The sequence below is a fragment of the Mesocricetus auratus genome, unplaced genomic scaffold, assembly GCF_017639785.1.
Source record: "Mesocricetus auratus isolate SY011 unplaced genomic scaffold, BCM_Maur_2.0 Super-Scaffold_100691, whole genome shotgun sequence".
Lineage (NCBI taxonomy): Eukaryota > Metazoa > Chordata > Mammalia > Rodentia > Cricetidae > Mesocricetus > Mesocricetus auratus.
This window is the reverse complement of record NW_024429267.1, coordinates 46,547,121-46,565,048: the sequence shown is the minus strand read 5'-3', so window position 1 is coordinate 46,565,048 and position 17,928 is coordinate 46,547,121. Positions and strand designations below refer to the sequence as shown.

General features: G+C 52.7%; 1 protein-coding gene across 4 annotated transcripts; it reads right to left on the bottom strand.

Moving 5' to 3' along the window:
• Positions 1 to 136: 136 nt before the first annotated feature.
• On the bottom strand, positions 137 to 11,736 carry Lamb2 (laminin subunit beta 2). 4 transcript variants are annotated; one of them, XM_013116966.3, is made up of 33 exons: positions 11,618 to 11,736; positions 11,444 to 11,529; positions 11,139 to 11,311; positions 10,920 to 11,055; positions 10,763 to 10,836; positions 10,177 to 10,365; positions 10,012 to 10,075; positions 9,567 to 9,769; positions 9,358 to 9,478; positions 8,863 to 9,051; positions 8,518 to 8,697; positions 8,289 to 8,401; positions 7,993 to 8,072; positions 7,790 to 7,922; positions 7,449 to 7,607; positions 7,245 to 7,372; positions 5,265 to 5,394; positions 4,918 to 5,110; positions 4,699 to 4,842; positions 4,282 to 4,513; positions 4,042 to 4,205; positions 3,728 to 3,952; positions 3,424 to 3,641; positions 3,238 to 3,334; positions 2,777 to 3,149; positions 2,501 to 2,685; positions 2,186 to 2,427; positions 1,757 to 2,105; positions 1,272 to 1,479; positions 1,053 to 1,194; positions 698 to 874; positions 461 to 620; positions 137 to 384 (listed from the first exon to the last, which is right to left on the bottom strand). In XM_013116966.3, exons 2-33 carry the CDS (start codon positions 11,526 to 11,528, stop codon positions 248 to 250), a joined length of 5,403 nt encoding a protein of 1,800 aa, XP_012972420.1. In that variant the 5' UTR covers position 11,529; positions 11,618 to 11,736; the 3' UTR covers positions 137 to 247. The 4 variants fall into 4 exon arrangements, with proteins under 4 accessions (XP_012972420.1, XP_021085641.1, XP_040596016.1 ...); XM_021229982.2 differs by having other exon boundaries at positions 461 to 617; XM_040740082.1 differs by having other exon boundaries at positions 11,612 to 11,695.
• Positions 11,737 to 17,928: the final 6,192 nt, after the last annotated feature.

Sequence of the window (17,928 nt, the reverse complement as noted above, 5' to 3'; positions counted from 1 at the left end):
TGTAGTGAAGGGCAGTTCTGGGGAGGGCCGGAAAGGAAGAAGAGGGGTTCCGGTGCTTTGGCCTTTGCTAGAATTCTACTCAGGACCAGGTACCTAGGTCCTTCGCCCCTCCCATCAACGTCCAGACAACACAGCGGAAGGTCACACTGGTTTATTGAAAGCACTTGCTAGCCAAAAGCTCTTTAACGTGTGGACAGACATGAGTGTGGAACAGAGCTTGGGGACAAGGCTGGGCCCCGGGGAGGGGTCACTGGCAGGTGTTGTAGATCTGGACCTGCAGGTTGATGGCCTGAAGCACACTGCGCATCCGGGCTTCCAGCCCATCCAGCTGGGCCGCCTTGCCCTCCAGTTCACGTTCATTCTCTTCGTAGGTGCCCTCCAGTTCTAGAAGGGTCAAGAAATAGTTTAGGTCTCTCTCCGGCAATCCCACCTCCCTAGCTCCCCCCAGCACGGTCCTCACCCTGCAGCCGCTGCAGCTTGTCCTGAGCAGCCTGCAGCAGGCCCCGAGCCTCATCCCGCAGCTGCTCTGCCCTGGCTTGCGCGGCCAGCACACCTTCAGCCTTCCGTTCAGCCAGCGCCCTCACAGTTTGGTACTGGTCGCCTACTTGTTCCCGCAGCTGCTGTAGATGTAAAAGACAGGGTCAGTATGCTAGCACAGTGGAGTCCTAACCCTCAGGGTGGCTTTGCCTCAACTTACCTTTTCAGCCTCCCTGGCACGACTCTGAGCACTGCCTGCTGTCTCTTCAGCTGTAGACGCTGCCAGCCTATTTCCGGCCCGTTTCAGTTTCAGGGCCTCCAGGAGAGCATCCAATTGCTGAGTCCGCTCACTTGCAGAGTTCAGTGACTGCTCTGCACCTGCTACCCGCTCTTGCACCTGCCACAGAGGGGTCCAGGTTGAAACAGACCCACCTTTAGTCCCAGTGGTTCAGAGGGAGAGGAAGGTTGATCTCTGTGAGTTCTGGGCCGTCCAGGGCTATCATAGTGAGACCTGGTTCCAAACACAACAAAACATCCGGAGTACATGTCCCCCTGATGTCCTAGGGAGACCGTACCCGGTGCAGGGTCTGCTCTGTGTTCTCTGTGTCAGCCACTGCTCCTCGGATGGCTCCCTGAGCAGCACCCTGTGCCCTCTGAGCCTCCTCCAGTGCTGCCTGTACTGTCTCTGCCTTCTGTTTCTCACCCTCGGCACGGCTCCTGAGGAAAAGGGGAGATCAGGGTCTGCAGATATCAGGGCCAGGTTTCAGGAATGGGGGCCAGGGTTGGGGTCAGACCGTGCCCGCTGTGCGTCTTGTAGTAGCTGCTCAGCCCGACGCACATCGCCCATAGTATGTGCCAGGATTGTGTCCACATCCGCCAGGCTTCGGACACGGTCTGCAATCTGGCTTGCTAGGTGCTGGATCTGCTCAGGTGAGGCTGGGATGGAAAGCTCTAGTACCCGTGTGGCTACCATTTCAATACTGTCAGGGTCAGCTCCCTCCTCTGTGGAGACACAGGCAAGAGCTTAAGAACAGATTCCCCAGCATGAGCTTGGAAACATAAGCTTGATATGTGGGTTCTCAGAGTGCACATGCCATAGGAGTTTGCTGAAAGGGATAAGGATGTGAACAGAGAATAGGGACTGTACAATGGGCAGAGACCTAGGGACACTGACTGGACAAGGACTCAGGGGCAAGACATAGGGTCATAACTCATGCCCATTGCAGACCCTGAGCCTCAAGTACACACAGACACGAGGGAAGCCGCAGGGGAGACTCACGGCTGAGGAAGTCCTTCACATTCTGGATAAGTTCCCGAAGCTCCTGGTTGGCCTGCTCCACTTGGCCCCTAGAAGCATTAGCCTTGTCCAGGGCTGCCTGTGCCCGCTGCTGTGCCTCCTCTGCCTGCCGGCGAGTCTCAGACACTCGGCCGAGGATGCCACCACCTTCTACCAGTGCCCGCTGCAGCTCGGCCTGTGTGTGCCGAGCCCGGCCCAGTGCTAGATCTGCTGTGGCTGCTGCCCCACTGCAACCGAGGCCACCACAACGGGGTCGCCCATCCTCATCCCGGCATCCGGCACCCCCGCAAGGGCTGGTGGTGCAGGGTGCGTCCCCTGGCGCCCCACATACCTGCCAGGCACAAAACAAATCAGGGTTCCGTGGGAAGAATACCCACCCCTACCTACCCCCACTCCATACTTGCACCTCACCAGCTCGTTTATGCCTGTCAGGCTCAGGGCGTGGGTACGTGAAGAGAGCTGACCCAGCGCCTGCTGGTTTGCTAACTGTTTGCGGCTGAAGTTCTCTTTTTGGGCACCCATGAGCACTTCTGTCCGACGCCGGGTATCTGCTGAGTTGCTCACTGGGCTGGGTACTGCAAGGGTGGAGGTGTTGGCACGGCGCTCCGCTTCTGTAGACTGGCTGTGGGCATGTCGGATGCTGTCATAGGCACCTAAGTTGGGTCAGAGAGGTCAGTCAGCTGAAAATTCGCTCTGGTACACCTGCCTAGTTAACCAAAAACTCACCTAAGAAATTCGAATGTTTGAGGATATCCAGATGCTGGTCAAGCTGCCTCAGTGTGAGATTGAGCGCAAGCCCGTCTCTCTCCAGACCACTGATTGCATGGTTGGCATTGAAGTTCTCATCCTGTACATCTGTTAGCTCAGCCTCTAACTGAGTCAGGCGCTCAGTGGTCTTCCCAATTTCGTGGCTAAATCAATAGGGGACAGTTTAGAGAGGCTTCAGTCCAAGTCTTTTGGCCTTTGCTCCACCCCACCGTATTTATTTAGTCCCATCCATACCGCAGTCCTTCTGTGGCCTCTACAAGCTTCGCAGTAGAGGCAGCTGAGGCATTGCGGGCACCCACGATGGCCTGTACCATGCCCAGCTTCGCCTGCATGTCCAAAAAGCTGCTTTCAAAGGCACCCAGCACACCCGTTTGCTGTAACTCGTGCGCCCACTGCTCCAGGCGTCGTGTGCGAGCAGCCAGGTCCTGTACAACACGATCCCAGTCTCCAAAGCATGCATGGCAGGGGTGACAAGCAGGAAAAACACCCGAGAAGCCACGAGCACACTGGTCACAGCGCACACCAGACACGCCTGGACGGCAGCTACAATGGCCCGTGGAACGGTGACACTGAGGTTTGTCTATGCCTCGAGGATCGCAATCACAAGCTGCAGAAAAAGACGAACCATAGAATGAGGGCTGCCGTGACGCATACCAAGACAGTCTTTATCCACCGCGTCTCTCCGGGTTTCTCACCACGGCACTGCAGACCAGGGTCTCCCCAATGGAGCTCTTGGCACTCAGAACAAGTCCTCCCACCAAAGCCGACATGACAGTGGCACTGCCCTGTGAACTAGGACATAAACAGCAAGGCTCAGAGCCTCTAGCAAAAGTTAAGCCTGTGAGGCAGATGACGGGCTCCCTCTACCCACGATTCCATACCTCATTGCAGGTGGGGCCTCTAGCCCTGGTTGGGTGGCACGCACAAGGCTGGCAGCCACGGCCACTGGTGAAGTTCCAAAAGTTAGGGGCACAACGGTCACAACTAAGGCCTTGGACGTGGGGGAGGCATGGGCACTGCCCACTGATTGGGTCACAGTGGCACTGGTCAGTAGATGGGCACTGCTGGGGATTGGTGCCGAGAGGATTGCAGGTACAGCCTGGGCAAGTCAAGAGACACAAGAATCCAGGGAATCTGTCCCCAGCAGAACCCACCCCAACCATCTCTTCCCACAGCCAAACTTACGGTGACAGCTCTGTCGGGCCGCTTGCCCATGGAAGCCAGGCTTGCAGTGGCCACAGTGGGGCCCTTCTGTGTTGTGCAGACAGCGCAAGCATCGCCCCGTGTGGGAGTCACAGGCATCAGGGTCCGTGGGGTCAATGTTTCCGCTGCACTCACACAGTTGACACCGTCCACCTGGCTTTGATGGGTCTCCAAAGTGCCCGGGGGCACAAGCTTCACACCGAAGCCCTGTCCACAGTCAAGAGGAAAGAGACCATCCATGAGTGCTAAGCTTAGCCACCTCACCCTAATCCCGTACCTGTGCCCTACCCACTCACCGGTGTAACCAGCTCGGCAGTGGCACACAATTTGCTGGGAATATCCATCCCGGTGGCAAGAAGTAGCAAAGTGCCGCTGGCTCCCAGGACCTTCAGGGCAGGGACAAGGCCGGCACTGGCCTCCATACGGCAGCCTCGGGTCCCCATGAAAACCAGCGATGCACCTGCAGGGAAACGAGCGGGGGTTATCTTCAGGCCGCCTGCCCAGCCACCAGCCGCTCACAGCTGCTCTAGGCTCACCTTTCACAGTGCTCGCCCCCGGTGTAATCACGGCAGCCCAGGCAAGCGCCTGTGTGGGCATCACACTCGTCCGCACGCCCATTGCAGACACACGGCCGGCAGTTAGGGAATCCCCACTGGCCACGTTGACAGCGGTCACAGCGAAGACCAAAGGCACCAGTTCGGCAGGGACACTGTCCACTCGTCCCTTCACACAGGGCACTGAGTGCCCCATCAGGGCTACACTGGCAGGCTGGAGATAAGGTAGAGAAGTCAGGGTGGGGAGGTTGAGGAATCATAGGGAAGTACAGGGGACTCCAACCCAAGAGTATAGGATCCAAGGTGGAGTTGAAGAAGGAAGAGCGAAGCGAGGGGGAAGAGGGAATCTTGAAGTGGGAAAGGAAAGAGAATAGGGACGATTAAAAGACAGACAGATACCTTGACAGCCTACAGGGCCAAAGCCATAATAGCCAGTGGCACAGACATGGCAGCGGCGTCCAACCACTCCAGGTTTGCAAAGGCACTGGCCGCCATGAGGGTTGCACTCAGAGCTCAGTGAGCCTTGAGGGTTACACTGACACGCTGTGAGCGGGAGAGAAAGAGCAGATTAGGCTAGGTCCCCACCTCTGCCTGCCAAGTCATAACCAGAGTACTTACGCAAGGCACCGTTGTAGATCAGGGAGGACAGGCTGATGAGGAGGGGGGCGCAGGCCTCAGAGAGAGGGGTCTTGCTGGGCATCAGACCTTCCTCATGGCAACGGTAGCGTTCAAAAGTGGCACGGCGCTCCAAGGCGGCAGCATCACCCCCACTGAACATCTCTAGCACCAAGACATGGGGCTGCAGTACCAGCTGAAGAGATGTACAAGAGCGAACTCGCATCGGACTCCAGTGCTGCCACAGCGCCTACCTTTTCTGCCACAGAGCCTCCCAGGCACCACCATCACCATGATCTCCACCCCAAAGGCCCCGCCATCGCTGCTGATAGGAGCGGAAGATCGCTCACCGAGTCAATGAGTAGCCCAGACCCAGAGTAGGTTTCGGGATAGACACGTCCCCCCACTCGCGTCAGTTTCAGATTCAGTTTGTAGGAGATGCCAGGCTCAAGGCAGATGGGTCTGGGAAACACCAAAGACCTGGGAGTGGGGAGCAGAGCATAGGATGACACTCAGGGCCCATGCACCTATCATATGGTTATTTTTGTTATTGTTGTTTTGACTTTGTTGTTTTTGTTTTTTTTGAGACATGGTTTCTCTATGTAACAGTCCTGGCTGTCCTGGAACTCACTCTGTAGACCAGGCTGGCCTTGAACTCAACAGAGATCCTATCCTCAGCCATTAACACTGCCACTCATAGCAATCGAACCAATTGACCAAGGCAAAGACTACTGAGCCAGACTAGCCAACATGTACCAACATGTACCTGCTGAGTCCCTGACAGGAAATCTGAACAGAAGAGTCCTATAGATGTGGCTTTCTGGAATCATACAGCCACACAGACCAATGCCACCTAAAATACAGAGCCTGCAACCATGTATCTCTCTCTCTCTCTCTTTTTCTCTCTCTCTTTTTTTTTTTTTTTTTGGCTTAACCACCAATGCCTGGCTTAATTGGGTCTTTAAAAACAAAACAAAACAAGCCAGGCGGTGGTGGCACACGCCTTTAATCCCAGCACTCGGGAGGCAGAGGCAGGCAGATATCTGTGAGTTCGAGGCTGGGCAGGACCGACAGCCTTGAAAACAATACAGAGAAACGCTGTCTCGTAAAAACAAAAAAACAAACAACAAAGAAATTAACAAAAAACAAAAATCCAAAACCCAGGGCTGGAGAAGGGAGTTAAGAACACTTGCTGTTCTTTCAGAGAACCCAGACTTGGCTCCCAGCATTCACATTGGAAGGCTGAAACAGCCTGTAACTCTAGTTGCAAGGGATCCAACAATAACTTCTGTGGGCACCTGCACACATGAAGTGCAAGAACACACACACAGTGCACGCATGCTCATGTGCATACACATACAAATACTTATACGTATGCATGCATACATACATACATACGTAAAGATAACAAATGAGAAAAAAGAAAACCTGACAGATTATAATGTCAAGAGATACATGGGTGGGCGTTGGCGGCACACGCCTTTAATCCCAGCACTCGGGAGGCAGAGGCAGGCGGATCTCTGTGAGTTTGAGACCAGCCTGGTCTATAGAGCGAGTTCCAGGACAGCCTCCAAAATAATACAGAGAATCCACGTCTCAAAAAACAAAACAAAACCAAAAACAAATAAACAAAAAGATCTTGGATCTGAGCTGGGCACGCACACCTTTAATCCCAGCTCTTGAAGGCAGAGGCAGGCAGAGCTCTGTGAGTTCAAGGCCAGTCCGATCTATAGAATGAGTTCCAGAATAGCCAAAGTTACACAGAGAAACCCTGTCTCAAAAAAAAAAAAAAGACAGAAAGAAAAAGAAAAAGAAGGAGAGAGGCCCAGGATGGCCAACAGAGTAATGAAAAAGCTAATGATATAGGAAACAAATACTTGCAAAATGTTTTTTTGTTGTTGTTGTTTTGTTTTTTGTTTAACGAGACAGGGTTTCTCTGATTGTCGGTCCAGCCTGGCCTCGAACTCACAGAGATCCGCCTGCCTCTGCCTCCCAAGTGCTGGGATTAAAGGCGTGCGCCACCAATGCCCGGCAATACTTGCAAAATGTAACAAACCTTAACCAGTCACACCCTTTCTCTAATACCACTGCCTTGCAAACATCACTACCATAGGATGACTTCCGGTCAATTAATGCCTTGACCTCTGAAACTCACATTGAGAAAGCAGACCGTTTTATCTATGACTTTCCTGTGAGCATAGCCACGGACCTGGCAGGCAGCGCCCAGAAGGACGGATTTGAAAGAAGGAACAGGTAAGAAAGCAATGTGGTCTTTCGGGAGATTTGCATGGAAAATGGCTGCACCTGCAGCCTTGCCACTGTGCCCTCACCGGGTGTTTGGCTGGAGCATGCCGTGAGTTCGGTCATCCTTAGGCAGCACATGCCCACAGGGGCTGTGGGCAGACACGGGCCCTGGGCGATGCACAGTCAGTTCCAGCTCTGCCCATTGCTCAGGAACCTGGTGGAAGAGGAGCGTGGAGAGGATTCTTCCACATCCAGAATGTCTGCACGGGTCAGCTGTCACAGGGTCTAACCTGAGGCTCCAAGCGCAGTAGCAGGTCATAGTCCATGGCCCTTGGCAAAGAGGTCACCAGGAACTCCACTTCCTGACCTTCCCGAAGCCGTACAAAGCCCGCGCCAGTCCAGGATGGAGTCTCTCTGTTGGTAGCCAGACGCTCTACCACCTCAAGGGCCTGAGAGTCGACACGGTCACAGCAGGGATGAGGACTGAGGTGAAGTGCCACCTGTGCTGCCACAGCCAGCCCCAAACACAATTTCTCCCGCCAAGGCCCCCCTAAGACTGGACAGCATCCCAGTCCCTGCAAGGCACCCCTCCCCTCTAGCCACTCCACCCACATCTTGTGAGTGCTCCCACCTGCCCTCGGGCATCCTCAGCCTCCCAAGTTAAATGGTCTAGAAAAGGCCGGAAGTAGCCAGGCTGTACTTGTTCACAGCGCCGTCCAATCATGTGCTGGCGGCAGCGGCACTGGCCTGTGGCCTCATCACACCTGAGGGATGCTGTGGTTACTGAAGGGCCACCCCCTTTGCCTCCCCCCTCCCCCATCACACAGCACTCACTGAGGATCCAAGGCACCACCCACGTCGCAGTCACAGGGACGGCAACCAAGCAGGTCATGGCTCAGGCCCCAGTGGCCAGGCTGGGAAGAAGGGATTGATGGAGGCTCTCAGTGAATCCAACCACACTCCCAGCCAGTCCCCAGACCACTGCTCTATACCCTTGGCCGCCCAAACCAGAGGCTTCTCATTCAGAACTAGACCCTAAGTTCTCAGTCCCCACCCACTGGACTTCGCCCCCAGCCATGTGCTTTGAGGACAAGTCCTGGACCCTGGAGCCTCAGATCCCCCTGCCTCACCAGGCAGCGGTCACAGCCGTGTCCGGTCACCAGCCGCTTGCAGAAACAGGCTCCACTGTTGGAGTCACAAGGGGTGCCCCCAGGCACTGTGCCCCGTGAATTACACTGACAACCTGTAGTCAAAGAGGCCCATTAGCACTGTAGAAAGAAGTGCTCAGGTTCATCTGCTTCAGAAATAAGAGGCCAGGGGTTAAGGGTCAGCATAGGAGTTATGGCAGGAAGCACATACGCTGGCATCCCAGAGGGTTGCTGGCACTAAGTCCAAAGAAGCCATCGCGGCATTGCTGGCATCGAGCACCAACCACATGTTCTTTGCAGCGACACTGGCCCGAGACTAGCCCTAGCACAGGGTCATCATGGGAATCACAGCGACCACCATCTTGAGAGCCCATAGGGTCACAGTCACAGGCTGAGAACAAAGGAGAGTATAAATCATGCTAGCCCGATGGCCCAGCATCAGTCCTAAGCCTTCCCTGTTGCTGTTCTGGGTCCACCCCAAGCCCTTACCACACAAATTCTGGCTTCCTAGCTCCTGACTCAGTTTTCTCTCCCTCGCCCCCGGTCCCAGCCTTACGACGGCACACGGCTGGGTCCCGCAGGTCCTTGGTTGGGTCTCGGTAGAAGAAGGGGCGGCAGAGCTCACAGTGGCGCCCAGCTGTGTTGTGCTGACAACCGTCGCACACACCTCCACTCACATTCCCAGACGCCAGGTACACAGCCATGTCAAAGTGGCAGCTACGGGTATGCCCGTTGCACTCACACTCTGGGAAGAAAGCAAAGGCCAATTGAGAAGCCAGGCCCTTAGGGTAAGCGACGAGGGAAGGGGGTTAGTGTCATCACTTTAGTCGGAACCCTAGGCCAGAACTAGTAGGTGGCAGCTTCAGGACTTCAAGTCTTCAGAATCATATGGGACTAGTAGCCAGAGCAGACTATAGAGGAGGCCTGAGGGTCATCAGGGGTATCAAGGCCTGGACACCCTTTACCCACAGCCTAGGAATTTAGGGCTTGATCAACCCACATTTGGTTTGAACCAGGCCACAGCCAGGCTCTAGGGTTGTGTCTCACTCACTCCGACAGGCATGAGTATGGCCGTCCTCAGCAGGATGCCAGGGCAGGTCATGATAGAAATCCTGACACTGCTCACAGTTGAGACCACGAGTATTGTGTTTGCAGACACAGGCCCCATGTACCTGTGAAGACATTCAGGAAGGTTGGTAGCACTATCTAGCCATGCCCACACCTCCCCATAACCCCACTCCAGTCACTAGAGACCCTTACCATGCCCTCAGCATGGGCTGGTGCCCCCGGTGCAGGGGCGCACTGTGAGGCATGTCCATAGCAGAAGCAGTTGCCACGGACAACAAGCTCATAGAGGGCATAATAGTATTTTTCCCGGATCTCCCGCCGAGGGTCCAGCAAGTTGTCCCCCAGTGTGTGAAGCCGAGTCAAGTTCACTCGTAAGTTGGTGATCTTCAACAGGTCTAAGAAGGGAAAGAGGGTTTTGTCCAACTAGACGGGCAAGCTCTGGTAGCCTCATACCCACCCAGGGGTTGCAGCTGCCAAGGTCACCTTGGGAGCCCTCTTTTCTATTGCTACCAGAGCTAAACTGGGCTTGGCATCTGCCCTAGGAAGCACCCAAAATAGTTACTGAGGCCCCAAATAGTCCCTATCCATCCGGACACTGGGCCTGTGCCAGTCTCCAGGGGTAGAGTAGAGCACTCACTCTGAATCCGTGAGCTGTAGGGGTCTGGGATAGGGATGGCAGGATCCAGCACACGGTAGATGACCTGGCGTGGCAGGAAGCCCACAGAGGCATCGGACCTTGCTTCAGATACACCACAGACCCCATAGAGCCCTTCCTACCCTCCGCCCAGACCCCAGCCTTTACCTCGCCTTCAGTGGATGGTTCAATTTCTGAGTAGCGAGACTCGCAAACCACATCGTCCCAGTGCCGTGGTGGGGCCAGTGGGACTCCTGGGAAGTCAGCCCCGCAGTCATAGGAAAAATATCGGTACACGTGCCAGGTGCGGCCAAAGTCTGCAGAGCGCTCCACCAGCATGGCAGCAGGACGAAAGGTCTGGTTGGGGAGGGGGGGGACATGCCTGATCCGCAGGAACCGGGACCTCAGCCCAGCCCGGGCTGCTGAGAGCCCTGCTTAGTTATGATCTCTGCCAAGTAGCTCACAGACAAGTGGGGGTGACTGAAAACCAGGCAGTGATCAGACCAGGGGGGCAGCTGCCTCTAACTGGTAGGTTAGGATCTGACCTAGTCTAGGAATGCGGCACAGGAGATGTCAAAGGCTTGGAGCGTGCTCAGCAATGGAAACTATGCAAGAAATGACCACGTTTCATACGTAGTCAGAACACAGCACAGGAGCACATTCAGGGAAGCTGGGTTGTAGAGTTAGGGCTCTGTCCGGGGGCATTGGGGAGCAGAGCAGGGCATTTGGGGCAGGTTCACTGCTATGCAGGCACCTTGAAAGTCATAATGAGATGGGTGAAATGGAATTCAGCTTCCAGGTCCAGTTGGATGGTGACCCTTGGGATACCTACAGCAGGAAGCAGAGGTCAAGGTTTTGAGGTTACTGATATACAAGCCCTGATCACTCTAATGACCTACCCACGGACTCACCATTCTCCGATTGCCACCAAGCTGCCCGGCGTTGTGGTGCGAAGCTGGTGACTACATTCTGGATGCGGTGGCTGTTGGGGTTGTCTCGGGCAGAGAAGGGCTGCCGGGAGTCACACAGGAAACACTTCTTCTCATCCTGTATTGGATGGAGGTTAATACCAGTACCTCAGCCAGTGCCAACCCCACCCTGATCCAGGCTCACCCAGGCCCCCGCAGCACCTGCAGGTGACTGACGATACAGTAGGGCTGGGGGCTGTGCAAGCCGCAGGTGGACGAGGCAGTCAGTCTGTCCGCACGGCCCACCAACAGGTCACCAGTGGCTGGGTAGCAGCTTCCTCGAGAACAGCCAAGTACATCCAAGGAAGGGGACTGGGCCAGTGTGGCAGCCAGCACTGGGGGCAGTGGGTTAAGCAGTTCAGCAGTGACTCTAAGAGGCAGCCACATCCCTCGGGTCCCTGGGACAGACAGCCACCCCTGGACCTACCGTCACACCCCATAACCTTAGGCCTCACCAGGCCCCTCACCACTTAGAAGTAGGCCCAAGCGAAGTTCCCAAGGCAGAGGCTGTCCCTGCTGGCCCCTCCCTGGCTCTCCTGAGGCCCACTCCATCCTGAAGAGAAGGAAAATGGAGATAAGGAGAGATAAAGAGTCCAAAGAAGAAGCCCACTACCTTCCTTGGGGTTGATGCTGACCCTGACCTCGTAGGCACTGGGCTGCTTTCCCTCCAGGTCCTCAGTCTGTCCCAGGGTCTGTCCAGCAGTCACTCCTCCACAATCTGAGAGAGTCTGACGACTTTGGGTAAAGTTGGAAAGCAGGGAAGGAAGGAAAACATGGAGTGGATTTTGGACTGGATTATAACAGGATAGAGTCCCCAACCCCTACCACATCTCTGTGCTTTGCAAACAACCCTAATCCCACGAACCAGACATTGTCCACTTTACCCACAATTTTTTAAAGGTGAGACTTATTTAGAAGAGTAGACCAGGCGTTGGTGGCGCACGCCTTTAATCCCAGCACTCGGGAGGCAGAGGCAGGCGGATCTCTGTGAGTTCAAGTCCACCCTGGTCTACAGAGCTAGTGCCAGGATAGGCTCCAAAGCTCACAGAGAAACCTGTCTCGAAAAGCCAAAAAAGAAAGAAAGAAAGAAAGAAAAAGACAAGGGAGGAGTCCAAAGAGAATTGGAGTAGTCTACTCAAAGACAGAGAACTCGTGGGTGTGTATCTTCAATGTATCCGTAAAGTCCAGATTTGTACAGAGACCAGGGCAAGATGGAGTGGCAGGAAGGGGGCTTATGGAACTGGGGGAATGGAAAAGGTAAATAGGGGGTTTGTGATCTTTGAGACATGGAAGGCAGATCTGAGGAGCTTATGGCCTTTGTCTGTGGTGTCACTATGAAAACCACCGTCAAATTATCTGCAGACTCCCAGGGTTACCGCACCAGCAGGGAGATGAAGTAGATGCAAACTGAAATTCTCGTGGACCTGGGGGAAGGTTATGGCGACCCAAAGGACCGGTAGGACTGAGCTCTGGGCGACACTGGGTGGACCACACAGTGCTGAAACACAGCTCTGTGGAACTGGAACGTGGGTAGTCACTACAGCAAATGAGTTGCAAGAAACATTGCCTGCTTCCGGATTAAAATGGGCAGCGGCTACTCAGCTACCCGGATATGGGATCTGGTGACAGACGCTGGACCCCAGCAGCTGTGAGTGAATACGAATCTTGTGGCTATTTATCCATTTCGGACTTTCCAGTCCTCTGGCAGCCCGGGAGCGTAGAGTTGGAATGCGTGCACCCACTAGGCGCTGCGCCCCACCCAGACCCCTGGGACTTCAGGCGGGAAGAGGGTGGGTCCAGGGTCTGTGAAGCTTGTTTTGAGTGCCACAGCTATGAACAGATTGCTAGAGATCAAGCAAAGATTACTAGAAGCTGCTGGCGCCTGTGGGAATGCTGAGTGTTCTTCAGAGAAAGCTCTCCGCTTCACAAAGGAGAATGGGGGCGGGACCATCAATCCGTTGGATTTTCTCTGTCACTTGAGTAGAGTCTGCAGTCACCTAGAGGGGTCCTGTGTGTTACCGAGGGAAGCTCTGGGATACTCAAGGTGAATTTTAGATCAGGCTGTCCCCTGTGCTTTGACTGGCTCTTGGGAACTCATTCCTCATGCCGGATTGCCTTACCCAGCCTGAATGCAGGGGGAGGTGCTCAGTCGTATGGCATCTTGGTATGCCATGCTTTGCTGAAGTCCATGGGAGGCCTGCTCCTTTCTGCTCCTTTCTGGGCAATTAAGGAGAGGGTGGCTGTGGGGGAAGGACAGAAGTGGGGAAGAGAGGAGGGAGGCTGTGGTCAGGATGTAAAATTAATTAATTAATAAAAAAGATCATGTAGCCAAAACAAAAACAAAAAGAATTTTAGGTAACTCGGCGTTAGAGGTGGTAGGGTGGGGTTAAGGCTTCAGAGGGTGTCAAGAGGGTTACTCGATAGCTCTATTGCAAGGTTAGAGGGCCAATGGGGGACATCCTAGAGTCACATTTAGGGCAGAGGGTACAAGATGAGATTTCTTGGTTATAGTACAACCCAGGTGGTTTCAGAGTCCTTTTTTTTTTTTTTTTTTTTCAAAACAGGGTTTCTCTGAGTAACAGCCTTGGCTATCTTAGAACTCACTTTGTAGACCAGGCTGGCCTTGAACTCACAGAGATCCTTCTGCCTCTGTGTCCCAAGTGCTGGGATTAAAGGCATGCTCCACCACACCTGGCTCTTCTTATGTTTCTGATTTTTAAGTATCTAAATGTTTTGTCTGTATGCATGCCTGTGAACCACTTCCAGGTTTGGCGCCCAAAGATGCCAGAAAAGGGCATCAGGTCCCCTGGAACTGGAGTTAACAGGTGTCTGTGAACTACCATGTGGGTGCTGGGAGTAGAACTCAAGTCCTCTGGAGGAGCAGCCAGTACACTTAACTGTTAACTTCTCCCGCTGTGCCACGTTCCTTTTTAGCTGATGTCCATAGATGGCAGTCAGCTGCTGGCACGGCTGTGGAGAATATGCTCTTAAAGTGTCGCTGCTTTGGGGCCTGCAGATGGGCTGCCTTCTCCAGGACCTGGTCACCCTGTGCCAGGCAATAAGCCAGCTCTGGAGATCAAGCCATCTGAGCCCGAGATGTGACTTCTGACCCTGACCCAAATCTCCATTACATCTGTGACCCCAGCCTTAAACTTAAGTGAGCCCTGACTCCAAACTTTACTGCAGCTCACATCTCCATAGAAGTCTGACTCTGACAATGGCCCATATGTCTTTGTTCCAGCCTGTCCCACTAAAGCCCATTACATCACTCGAGGTGGCTCCAGCTACTCTCTGCCTTTCGCCACAGTTCCTGACCCTCAGCTTCTGCCTGTACCAGCTCTTATACAACATGGCTATCAGGCTGCCTTTGCCCTTCTGCGGCTCTACCAAACTTGCTTGGCCATCTGGAACTTGTAGAGCAATGTTGAGCATCATATCCTTTCCAGACTCTAGTTACCTACGTAAATCACTGCTCAAGGTTGCTGGGAGGCAGTAAGTTTAGAACTGGACCCCTGTGCGTTAGCCCCATATAGCTCAGCCCCATCCTGAACCCTACTTCTGCTGTTCCAGAAAGGTTCTTAAGAACCCAATACACCATTTCACCTTGCCTGGGTTTCTAGCTATGCCCATGGCTCATATTGCCTGCTCTGATGTTAAATTTAGGTGAGATCCTCAGCTCCATTGGACACATGCTCTACAACAAGGTCATATCAACTAGTAGCTTAATACTCCGGTCACCTGGAGCAAAAGAGTTGGGGTTGTAGAGAAGTCACATCAAAGTAGCAACTAGGTTCAGTATTCATCTCATGGGTAATTAGCACATGGTGGAAGAGCCCAGGAGAGAATGGGGATAATAGTAGGGTTTTTGTTTTGTTGTTTGGTTTTTCCAGACAGTGTTTCTCTTTGTAGCCCTGGCTGTCCTGGAACTTGCTCTGTAGACCAGGCTGTCCTTGAACTCAGAAATCCACCTGCCTCTGCCTACTGAGTTCTGGAATTAAAGGCATTCTCCACCACAACCTGGCAAGTACTTTTTTTAGGGGGTGTGTGTGAGTGTGTGTGTGTGTGTGTGTGTGTGTGTAGGTATGTAATGTGTTGTGCAGGTGCCTGTAGAGTTCAGATGATATAGTGTTGGATCCTCTGGAACTGGATTTACAGGCAATTTTGAGCTGCCAAATGTGGGTGCTGGGAAGTGAACTCTGGTCCTCTGCAAGGGCAGCATGCACTCTTAACCCCACAGTAGCCTTTGACTAGATAAAAGAGCGTGGAGATGGAGAAGTGGGGTATGTGCCCCAACATAAGGAAGAGGCAAAGCCTGCACAAGCCCAGTTCCACACTTGCAATGTCCTGGAGAAGAGTGTAGGGATCACAGACCTACACAAGAGCCTTGACAGATAAGTGCTTGGGGTGTACTTGGTTGTTTTCCATGCTTTGGCTTTTTTGTTCTTTAGGCTCTTTTGGGGGCTACCAGCCAGCTCCCAAGTAAATCACACATGGAGTCTTATTCTTAATTATGAATGCCCAACCTTAGCTTGACTTGTTGCTAGCCAGCTTTACTTAATTTATCCTGACTACTTTTTGCTCTGGTCTTTTCTCGTGTGTGTGTGTGTGTGTGTGTGTGTGTGTGTGTGTGTGTGTGTGTGTGTGTGTGTGTGTGTAGTTTTTCCAGACAGGGTTTCTCTGTGTAACAGCCCTGGCTGTCCTAGAACTCACTTTGCAGACCAGGCTGACCTTGAACTCACAGAGATCCACCTGCCTCTGCCTCCCAAGTGCTAGGGTTAAAGGTGTCACCATCACCACCATCACCCGGCACTTCTTTTTTTTTTTTTTTTTGGTTTTTTTGAGACAGGGTTTCCCTGTGTCTTTGGAGGCTGTCCTCGAACTAGCTCTTGTGCCACCTGGCACTTCTGTATATCTTACTTTCACTCTTACTCTGTGGCTAGCCCTATCTTTCTCTCTCTCTCTCTCTCTCTCTCTCTCTCTCTCTCTCTCTCTCTCGTTGATTTTTGATTTTCTGAGACAGGGTTTCTCTGTATTGTTTTGGAGGCTTTCCTGGAACTCACTCTGTAGACCAGGCTGGCCTTGAACTCACAGAGATCCACCTGCCTCTGCCTCCCAAGTGCTGGGATTAAAGGCGTGCGCCACCATGGCCCGGCTTCTTTCTCCTTTTTGCCCCAGATTTCTCCTTCTATTATTTATCCTCTTTGCCTGCCAGACCCATCTATCTTTTCTCCTGACTTGCTATTGGCAGTTCAGCGCTTTATTAGATCATCAGGTGTTTTAGACAGACGAAGAATCACAGCTTCACAGAGTTAAATGCAACATAAACAAATGTAACGCACCTTAAAATAATATTCCTTTACACTGTGTGAATATATGTGGCTGTGAATGGTTTAATAAACGAGCTGATTTGGCCTATAGCAAGGCAGAATAAGGCTAGGTGGGAGAGCCAAACTGAAAACACAGAGAAAGAAGGGTGGAGTCAGAGAGAGGCAAGCCAGTCGCCAGAGGAGCAAGATGAACTAGAGAACAGGTAAGGCCATGAAGCCACATGGCAAGATATAGGTTAATAGAAATGGGTTCATTTAAGTTGTAAGAATTAGAAAATAATAAGCCTAAGCTATCAGCTGAGCATTTATAAGTAATACTAAGCCTCTGAGTGATAATTTGAGAATGACTGTGGGATTGGAAAACTCCGCTTACAGATAATGTAACGTAACTTTGTCCTAACCTTTCACAGATCATTCCTGCCTCTAACAATTACTCAGAGGTATGATCTAATAAAGAACAAGGGCCAGCCACAGCGTAAGAATGAAAGTAAGATACACAGAAGGGCCGGGTGGCCCGGGCGCTGGTAACACGTGCCTTTAACAAGAACCAGTTGTTAGAGCCAGGCTGGGTACCAAAGTCTTGTAGTCTCCAAACTCAGGGTACAAGGAGGAGCACCATGAGGTCAAGGCAGCCCGAACTACATAGTAAGACACTAACTAAAAGAAAAATAATTAGGAACTGTGCAGAAACCTGGCAAACTCATTGTTAAAACAGTATGTGCCCCGAAAGCAATCATGGTAGGTTACACCATGAAAACTGCTGCAGGTTTCAAATCAGTCTCCTTAACTGCCAATTTCTTTTTTCTCTTTGATTTTTCAGACAAAATCTCCTGTTTCTGGGGCTAACCTTGAACTCACCCTCCTGCTGCTTCTTGAGTAACAGGCGTGTGCCACCATATCTGAATAATGTATCCATTCCTGATACTGCTCCAAATTCATGACTGCTGTGTCCAGGTTACAGGACACAACCTGTGGGAGGCAATCAGAGTTTCCTGTGCAGGAGATAGGGCTCACGGGTAAGGAGGTGTTTTAGGATTTCTATTGCTGTGAGGAAACACCATGACGGAGATGCAAGTTGGAAAGAAAAGGGTTTATTTGCCTTAAACTTACAGGAACTCCAACAGGGCAGGATCTTGGATTCAGGAACTGATATAGAGGCCATGGTTGGGTCCTGCCTGCTTACTGGCTTCTTTCCCATCGCTTGCTCAGCCTGCTTTCTTTTCTTTTTTTTTTTTTTTTTTTTTGTGTGTTTCAAGACAGGGTTTCTCTGTATTGTATTGGAGGCTGTCCGGGAACTCGCTCTGTAGACCAGGCTGGCCTCGAACTCACATAGATCTGCCTGTCTCTGCCTCCCGAGTGCTGGGATTAAAGGCGTGCGCCACCAACGCCCGACTCAGCCTGCTTTCTTATAGAACCCAGGACCACTAGCCCAGGGATGGCCCCACCCACTGTAGGCTGCCCACCCCATTGATCACTAATTGAGAAAATGCCTTACAGCTGGATCTCGTGGAGGCATTTCCTCAATGGAGTCTCCTGCCTCTCTGTTGACTCTAGCTTGTGTCAAGCTGACACCCAAAACTAGCCAAGACAGGAGCATGGAAACATGGGCCACCAAGTCCCTGGCT